The sequence below is a fragment of the Solanum dulcamara genome, chromosome 6, assembly GCF_947179165.1.
Source record: "Solanum dulcamara chromosome 6, daSolDulc1.2, whole genome shotgun sequence".
Lineage (NCBI taxonomy): Eukaryota > Viridiplantae > Streptophyta > Magnoliopsida > Solanales > Solanaceae > Solanum > Solanum dulcamara.
This window is the reverse complement of record NC_077242.1, coordinates 51,347,121-51,357,286: the sequence shown is the minus strand read 5'-3', so window position 1 is coordinate 51,357,286 and position 10,166 is coordinate 51,347,121. Positions and strand designations below refer to the sequence as shown.

General features: G+C 34.7%; 1 protein-coding gene across 1 annotated transcript; it reads right to left on the bottom strand.

Annotated features, from left to right (window-relative positions):
• Window positions 1-2,914: 2,914 nt before the first annotated feature.
• LOC129891148 (protein NDL1-like) lies at window positions 2,915-6,890 on the bottom strand. Its single transcript, XM_055966419.1, has 11 exons — window positions 6,614-6,890; window positions 5,535-5,634; window positions 5,294-5,391; window positions 5,065-5,153; window positions 4,802-4,862; window positions 4,630-4,716; window positions 4,467-4,544; window positions 4,308-4,364; window positions 4,114-4,169; window positions 3,876-4,011; window positions 2,915-3,495 (listed from the first exon to the last, which is right to left on the bottom strand). Exons 1-11 carry the CDS (start codon window positions 6,680-6,682, stop codon window positions 3,259-3,261), a joined length of 1,068 nt encoding a protein of 355 aa, XP_055822394.1. The 5' UTR covers window positions 6,683-6,890; the 3' UTR covers window positions 2,915-3,258.
• Between the last annotated feature and the right edge of the window lie 3,276 nt (window positions 6,891-10,166).

Sequence of the window (10,166 nt, the reverse complement as noted above, 5' to 3'; positions counted from 1 at the left end):
AGTTTGATCCAAAAATGTCATTATTGTTACTTACAACAACAATAACCGAGTGAAATCCCACAACGTGGGGGCTGGAAAGGATAAAGTGTATGCAGACCTTACTTCTACCAAGGTAGGATGACTGTTTTCGAAAGACCCTCGGCTCAAAAAAGCATAAAAAGAGGTTTGATAAGGCTAAGAAGTTCAAAGCGATATGGGAAAGCAAATAACGAGAGCGGCGCATATAGAGTAATCAAAGTACAGAAAGTAATAGATAACAAGAAAAATCAGAGCACAAGAAATTATAGTGCGCTAATGCGCTTACTAATAAGGAAGAATAACGAGACTATGTACTAGCCTTCTGCCCTAATGTGGGTCCTCCACACTCTCCTATCTAAGGTCATGTCCTCGATAAGCTGTAACAGCGTCATGTCCTGTCTAATCACCTCTCCCCAATATTTCTTCGGTCTACTCCTACCTCTTCTGAAATCATCCATGGCCAGCCTCTCACACCTCCGCACTGGGGCATCTGTGTCTCTCCTCTTCACATGTCCAAACCATCTCTGTCACATTTCCTGCATCTTGTCTTCCACCGAGGCCACTCCTACCTTGTCCCGAATAGCCTCGTTTCTAATCCTGTCGCTCCTGGTATGCCCACACATCCATCTCAATATTTTCATCTCGGCAACTTTCATCTTTTGAACGTGAGAGACCTTAACTGGACAACACTCCGCCCCATATAACATAGTCGGTCTAACCACCACTTTGTAGAACTTGCCCTTAAGTTGTGGTGGCACCTTCTTGTCACATAGCACACCAGAAGCGAGCCTCTATTTCATCCACACTGCCCCAATACGGTGTGTGACATCATCATCGTCAATCTCTCCGTTGCCTTGCATGATAGACCGAAGGTACTTGAAACTACTTTTCTTTTGGATGGTCTGGTCACCAAGCCTAACTTCCGCGCCAACCTCCTGAGGTGTCTCACTAAACTTGCACTCTAAGTACTCTGTCTTGGTCCTACTCAGCTTAAACCCTTTAGACTCCAAGGTATGTCTCCAAACCTCCAGCGTAGCATTAACTCCACTAAATAAATATAGTATTTCTTTCTTTTTAAACAAATTATTTTTCTAATGATGATATTTTTAATTAGAAAATATTTATCCTACTTCAATTCGTGAAAAAATATTTAAAAAATAAAATATTTTCTATTTTATTAAATTATTTTATCATTATCTAAATGAAAATCAATGATGGGGTTATTATGAGGGTATTTTCTTTTAAAATAAAGTAAATAAGTAGGAAATAATCTTTTTCTTCTTCTTAATCTCATTTAAACAATTAAAATAGAATAAATCCATGTACCTTTTAACTGACAATATATGTCATATATAAAAGATCATAGTTATTCCTTCATTAATTTCATTTAAATAAAAAATAAAAAATTCTAATAAAATAGAAAATATTTTTATTTCTTAATATTTTTCACAAATTGAAGAAGTCCAAAAAATGTCTTTATTGTTACTTAATGGGTCAAAAATATCTTTTTCTAAATAAATATATTATTTCTTTTCTTTTTAAATACACATTTTTCCTAATGATGATTTTTGTAATTACAAAATATTTATCTACTTCAATTTGTGAAAAATAATTTTTTAAAAATATTTTCTATTTTATTAGAATTTTTTTATCGTTATCTAAATGAAAATCAATGACAGGGTTACTATGAGGGTATTACAATAAAAATATTATTTTTAAAGAACCTTATTCTTGTTTTTTTTCTTTAAAAATCACTTTAAGTAATAAATAAGTAGGAAATAATTTTTTCTTCTTCTAAGCTACACGTACCTTTTTAACTGATAATACATGTCATATATATAAGATCATAGTAATTCTGTCATTAATTTTTATTTAGATAACAATTAAAATTTTCTAATAAGATAGAAAATATTTTATTTCTTACTATTTTTCATGAATTGAAGTAGGATAAATTTTTTGTAATTAAAAAAATCATCATTAAGAAAGGAATGTGTTTTAAAAATATGTATATATTTATTTTGAAAATGACATTTTTGACCTTTTAATAACAATAAAGGCATTTTTGGACCAAATATCAACCGAGACATTTTTAACCTTTTTTCATTTATTAAATTTGGAGCCCAAAATCATGAGATATATATTCCTTGAAGCTACTCCCTCGCTGTTTTTAGTTTTCATAATAAGATTTTGCATATTCCTTAAGAAAAAACTTAATAGGAGTATACTTAACTAATATATCTCTTATAAATTTTTTAATTTTTATCTATTTACGTGTCTCTTAATTCTAGAATAATTAATAGTACGGGCAAAATAGAAAAAAAAAATTAATTCTCTTTTGATTGTTTAAATTGAGAATTAATTTTAAACAAGTATTTTTAATATAAAAAGAATAAAGAAATCCAATTAGATTTTATGTGTGACATTATATCTCTTGTTTCACATTCCGATAGTTTGGAAGGACAAGACAGAGATTGAATGAAAAGAAGAAAAATAAAGTGGATAGCATTTTTTTTTTCGTATAGGATGCAAGACGACGGGATTGCCACCCCCATCCCACTGGCAATCCACTATATGTGACACAAAAAGTGGCCATAATAACCATCGAACTCTGCTTTCATCAAACAAGTGCCAGTTGTTGACACCTTTTCTCTATTGTTGCGTTCCATTTCAGTAGACATTAATTTTAAAAAGAAAGATTGTCTGTAATATAATCTAAAATAAATATTTTAATCTAACCAAAAAATAAAATTATTTATAAATAATAAAATATGGCAGGCATTTTGAGACAAAATGAAAAGCAGAATAGGACAGATTGGGAAGGAGTACAATTAATTTGGCCTACGTCAAGGAGTAGGACCGTAAGAGGATAGTCATTTATGAATTTAAAAATCTAGAATTAATAATGACCAGCTCAATTGCTGTCTTATTCACCATTTATCATGTTTCATAAATAAACGTCTCTTTTTCCAATTTACAATACAACTGAAAGTGGGAACATGTTTAATGACCCTTTTTTCTCTGCCTATCAATGAATGAATCCCCAATTTCTCCCTCCCTCCCTATATATGTCCATAAAAGAATATCAACTTCCTACCTACAGCTCATTTATAAATATCTACCCTGCCTGCTCACCCTCCAGTTACAACAAAAAACCCAAGAGAAACAATAAAAACTTAAGAGGGGATTCTTTTTTTCTTTCCAATATAATACACAAATTAAATTGAACTGAATCGACCAACATTATCGTTGTGCAGCGGGGACCTTGGATTCAATCCGGGTCTTGATAGGTTTCAGCTTTAGCCCCATGCTCTCCGGAGAGAGAAGCTCGGGGGCAATACAAGATGTACTAAGAGGACTCCTTGGGCTGCCACTGAACTGGTTAGGTCTGTATAGTCCATATCCCATGAGAAAATACTCCATCGGTATCAACATTGCATGTGGCTGTTCTTCCGTCACCATTGATCCACACTCCTGTACCTGCCAATTACAATCACAACCCCATACATTTCGTCAACAACACCATTCAGCATTTACTCATAGTACGATAATACATAAGATCTACAACTCAACACAAGATCCAATGCATTGCCAACTAATACATCAGCATTTAAAATAGTTTGTATATTATAGAGTATTAAATAGTACATAACTTCATCCATGACACTTCTGCACCTTTTTATGAACGTGCACATCATTTTATTTAGTTATACACTACAAACAGCTTCTTGCCTAACCGGCCAAACATCACAGAAATGGAAATTAGCTTAGCCATACATAGCTTTTAAGCCAGAAAAGGAATACCATTATATGGGAATAGTTTGTTGTTAAAGATTCATTAAAGTGGAAGTAAGGCATACCTCCACTAAGGCACTGAATCGTCTGTCCAATTTAGCTGTCATGTGGAGAGCCTCTGAATGGAAAGGAGAACTATCCCCAACAAAAATCAGGGTTCGACATTGTAGTTTCTTCAATCCTTGTGTAATATCTGGTCTCCTGCTCATTTGCATAACCACACTTAGGGAGGTCTAATTTTGTGACTATTCAAAAACAACACATTGCTATCTATATTTCATGCAGTGAGATCAAGTTTCCTACCCGTCAATAGCTTGTAGAAACCGTAAAATGTTTGTGCTCTGCCTCTCATCTAGCAACTGAAAAGATAAGAAAAACACAAAATACAATAGTTATAGAAAAATTAAGATGTGCAAAACAATAATCTAATGAAGGTAGAAGAATAATGAAATTGACTAACTTCTGCAAACTAACTACTGGCGGAGATAGGCACTTACTCTTCTGCATGCTTGAGCTATATCTGATTCTGGAACTTCTGCAGAGCCCCGAACCTCCTGAAACAATTAAAGCAACCTCCTTATTCAATCTGATCTACAAAAAGGCAATAGACATGAAGCAGGACAAACAAATAATAGAACACAACAGTCAACAGGTACCTTGCTGAAGTAGCGGTACAGTAAAAAGTCTTTCAGCAGACCACACATTCCATAGAAGTAAAGTAAATTCGACATGACCTGCAGATGAACAATTATCTCAACTTCTATAGAGCGCATTTTCTTCTCATTTGAGGAATGGTAAAAGAAAGATATGAAACATCACCTTATTATAAAACCATTCACTCCAAGAAGGTGCTCTGCATACAGGGGAAACAAGAATCAAACCAAGAACACGTTCCCTATGTTTTATCTGCAATATAAGATACATGTTAGTGAAATAGATGATCGACCACTAAGAGGAGTATCACATGGTCATTTTTGAAAAACAAACTTACTGCGAATGAGGTGAGTATATAAGCACCAGCTGTTACTCCCATACACATAACTGACCGCAGCCTGAAAACAGCAAGAAATGTTGCTTAAAAGAATTCCTCTTTTTTTTCCCTGGAAGAGTCCTTGCTTAAAAACAAAGTTATCAAGAAAGGGCTCAAAAAAGCAGAAAACAGATCTCTAACAAGTTACAAGAAAAGAAACAGCATTTGCAATCCCTGTATAATCATAATTAAACATATAGAGTAAATGGAGCTCAAGAAATTACCCAAAATAGTTAAGAACCTCAACTATCTGATCTGCCAAATCATCCACTGAGGGTACAGGCTCCTCTGGACAAATTGCTGCAGCTCCCAACTGCAAGAACTCTTGTGGAAATCAGAGAGCACTATGTGAGTAATGGAGATAAGTTGAGTCGATTCTAATGGAACTTGGAATAGAGAGCCAAAAACCCAATAAGATTATATGAAAGGAAACAAGCTGTCCAATTCACGCACCTCATGCCCCGGAGGACTTATGTGGTAAATGCAAAAATTATGGAGCAGCAATGAAGCTGCTTCCGGACAGAAGAACAATCCTTGGAAACATGACATATCTGCATAATGTATGTTTGAAAGTAAAACATTATAAGCATAAAGATCAACAGCAAACAAGCAACAATATAATCAACCTGAAAGCACATGAACAGAATCCTGAAAATGGAAGATATGGAACATTAGAACACAAACCCTCACTTACGATTTAGAGCTAAATCTGGATAAGTTAACAGTGGTGGCTTCTCTTGGTCTCCATAAACTATAACAGATACAGAGCCGCAGCCAGTCCGTACGACGTGCTCCTGAATAGAATTTATTTGTACAAGTTTAGTAAATCAAGAAAAACATACATCCATTATCCAAAGAGTATTAATTCCTCCAAGTTTAAAGTTAAAAGGAAAATCTCCACTAATCAGTGTGATTTTGTAAACCAGAAATGATTTGGTTTAGAGCAATTTCAATCACTTCTCTTATACAATATCACTCGCACCTCGAGTAGAAGACATGTTAGTTTTTTAAAAAAAAATAAAAAATTCCCCTCAACCACTTGTGGGATTTAGAGGGGTATGTTGTTGTTGTAATCTCCCCCCTCAACTATGTGCAATCAGATAACTATATGATCGACTCACTACAGAAAAAAATTTAATGTCAAACAAGAATAAAGTAGTTTGGATTATACCAGTTCTTGAAAAGAGATAAGACGAAAAGGGCAGAATCAAAGACAACAACAAAGAAGAGATAGATGAGCTCATATGTTAAGCAACACGAAGTTGTTTTATATAAGAAATAAAAGGCAAGCTGTGTTTGAAAGTGATGTCACAAGAAGATGATAAGAAAACAATTTGGCTAAACAATCAGAATAAAAAGCTATTAGGAAAATGAGTCTGAAATCCAATTCAACAATTAACCAAAGAAAAGTGCATATGACAATTACTATAAAAGGTTTATTTGAGGAACTCCATTACTGACGTCCACCACCAACAGAAACCCAATTGGAAAAACAGACAAGAATTGATGTAAATATGGGCCTTCAACGAGAAATTTGACCACAGCGGACAGAAAATCTCCAACTGTGACGATAATCTTTTTGTAGAGCACATTTATTTTTCTATCAAAGAATCTACAAACCCATAATCTACCCGAAACAACTTGTAAAAAGAAAAGGAGAAGTACACATGAAAACCCAAAAATGCCTAGAAATGAGCAATTAATAAGGCAAACCCATTTCGTTTATTTAACAATACGCATAGAGAAAGAGACTTCTATGGTGAAAAATGGAACCTTTCCGCCCAGATAAATGGTCTCAACGTCGATGGAAACAGAATCGGTACTTGAATTAGAATCAGCCATTACAGTCGGTAAAATGCCCAACAATCCTTCAACTCTCTCTCTTTTCAATGCATATATGTAAATGGGTATTCCAAGAAGGAAGGCTTTTATGGCTTATAAACCAAGCGATTCTTTCTCTCTTCAATCTTTTTCTTCTCTCTTCTTCTCCTCTCTCTCTCTCTCTCTCTCTCTCTCTCTCTCTCTACTTTGCTTATTGGTTTTTTCATATTTATTCAACGGTCCTTCTTATTTCTGAAGATTTTCAATCGCTGGTTAACTTGACCTTCCACCGACGCCTCTTATGCCTTAACCATTGAATGTGGTCATATTATAACCGCAGTTAACTACCGACAGCTTGGCATTACCAAAATACTTTCTCATAGATATGCGGATATATTGCCAACTCATTCATACTAGTCGTTTCCTCCGCTTTCCTAAAATTACTTTTTTATGTGTATAACAATAGTTTTTCATTATTTACTTTACACAAAAATTAACAAGCAGTAAATAGTTGGGATAATTTCATCAAATCACTCTTATTAAATATAAATTATTTAAATATTAGAAAATGAGTCATATTTAATGACAAGAATAAAATATACACATCATGATAAATTATTTATTAATTTTATAAACTAAAAAAATATTATTGAACATCCCAAAATAGTATATTGGACAAGTAAAAATGAACGGAGGAAATACCATATATTATATTTCTATTGTTCCATTATATGTGACACATTTTGACTTGAAATAATAACAACAACAACAAACCCAGTATAATCCCACCATGTGGGGTCTGGGAGGGTAGAGTGTACGCAGACCTAACCCCCACCTTGAAAGGTAGGGCGGCTGTTTTCAAAAGACCCTCGGCTCAAGAGAGGAAAATAAGATAAAAGGTCAGATAGGAACAAGCATATCGAAAACAAGATAAAAATAAGGAATAGCAAAAGTGAGAAAGTCATGGTAGAATAGTACGGAAAGAAAGAGGCATTAACTACTATAAACAAATAAGATAATCAAAGTACAACGTCCCCACACCTACAAAACAGCAATACAATGTAGAAATCAAATGGCAATAAATAATGACCAGAACTACAACTACTATGGTGTAAGGATAAGTCACCTAGCCTTTTAAACTAATCTGAGTCCTCCACAAAAGAAATTATAGTGCGCTAATGTGCCTACTAATGGGAAAGAATAACGAGACTATGTACTAGTCTTCTACCCTAATGTGGGTCATCCACACCCTTCTATCTAAGGTCATGTCCTCGATAAGTTGTAACTGCGTCATGTCCTGTCTAAAACAATGTTTAACTAAAAAGAAAGATTTTTGAAGTTTTGATCTAAAACAATCAAAAGAGAAATTTTAAAGTTACATTGTTTCTAATTATAATAAGATGAAATTCTTTTGGGATATACTAAAAAGAAAAGGGTGTCACATAACAGAATAGAAGAAGTATTAAGTTAATGACACAATAAATCAAAATTCAAGCCCAAAATCTAAATCACTACTAAAAATCAGTCAAAAAGCGATGAATTGCATCGCTTTTTTAGTCAAAATCGACGAAAAAGCGACGCAGTCACTTCCATCGCTTTTCGCCTTGACGCTTTTCAAGAAGCGATGGACTGCGTCGCTTTGTTCTTCAGCATGATGAACATAACGAAGTAGTCCTCGCAATTTTGAAAATTAAATCTTTTAGAAAAGCAACGGACAGCGTTGTTATGTCCGTTGCTTTGTTCTTAATTATGAAGAACAAAGAGACGGATTAGGCGACCCTATTCGTCGCAATTTTTGGAAATTTTTTTCAAAAAATGCAAAATAAGCAACGAACAATAGAGTCCTGTCCGTCGCTTTTTTGTATTTTTTTTACAGCAGAACCCTACAATTTCTGTTGTCCAATCTGCTCAATCAATTCAAATCAATAACAATCCAAACAACACAATTAACAAAAAGTCTTCCAAAGTTAGTCAAATATCCAAACTTAATAAAAATATTCAAAAAAGCGATGAGAGTAATGTAGCTAAGGAGGAATAGGGGCTATGTATTCTTCATCCTCTAATGAATCATCGCCAAAAGTAGAGGCTCTTGAAGAACGGGACGGCCTACGAGCGAGGTTGAGCATTTGCTCTTTAATTTACTTGATGGTTTGATTCGTTCTTTTTTGTTTAGCAAGTTTTCTCTTCTCAGATGCTGCCAATGCACGTGTAAGGTCTGAGATTTTCCTTAACATCTCAGTTATCTGAACACTATCAAGTGCCTCGGCTTGGCGTGACGACCCAATACCTTATAGACCTGATTGGAGTCGTCGAATGTCGTTTTGAGAGACCATCCCGTAGATCCTGCCTTTATGCGTCCCTCCTACCATTTTTCAGTCAAAATTCTAGTGGACTCTTCTAGCGTGAGCTGCACCGAATCTCCCATCTCATCAATGCACCGCTAGTACATATCCTGCATTTAAAAATAAAAGTTATCATAAAAATAAAAGTTATCATCATAAAATTTTAATTCATATATATGCACTATTTATTTTAAATAACTTACATAACTTTGTGAGGCCCTTTCCTCCACCAACTCATCCGAATCTGACTCATTGATCTTCTTCTTGACATGAGTCTTCTTGAATACCTTGCAACGAAGGGGAGGGCGCCCCAATTCTTTTTCCTATAATTAAGAATACAATTTTAGATGATATTAATCAAATAATATTTAAGGAACTAAATTTATATGAATTAAAATTTCAAATTTAGAAAACGTACCATCTCTCTTATAATCGTCCCAACACTCTTTGCACCTCCGGTGTGCAACGAACCACCCTTTAAACTACCTCTAGCTTTTTTTGCTTACTCGGACGTAGCCTTGAATTCATCGGTCTATCAATAACGACACAACTCCTCAAAAACATATGGTAACATCCAACTAGGTGTGTCATGGAATCCTAGGCCGCCTTAAACTAGCTAGACAGTCTAGCGCTTGTTTTTCTCTCAAATGTGGTCGCAATGACAATATTGTACTTCGGCTGCCAAGCACACGAAGTCTGAAAAAAGAATTAGTAGTGTTAGATAATTAATAAAGTACACTAAAAAATAGATAAGCTAATTAACTAAAATATGTATAAGCAAACATATATATTCCTTAAATTCATTAAACATGGCCTGTCGTATCCTAGTTGAAATCACACTCCAAAAGTGATAGGGCTCTGTATAGAGCCTCCGAACACTCTCCTGTAGAGCCCTGACAGCTGGTTTAGAAGGATGCCACCTGCAAGACAAACATGGTAGTTCAAGTATAAATTAACAGTAAAGAAATAAATAAAATAAAGAAACTTACAATGATCCATCGGGCTCAATCATGACTCTTCCAAGCCTATCCTTCTGCCCAGGTGATAGCTCAAGCGACTCATTGGGTGTAGCATTCGAAGGAGGTGGAGGTGAATGTGATACACTAGGAGACACATAATGTTGAGTCAATGAAGGAGTAGCAGCCATAGCATTTGACTCAGTA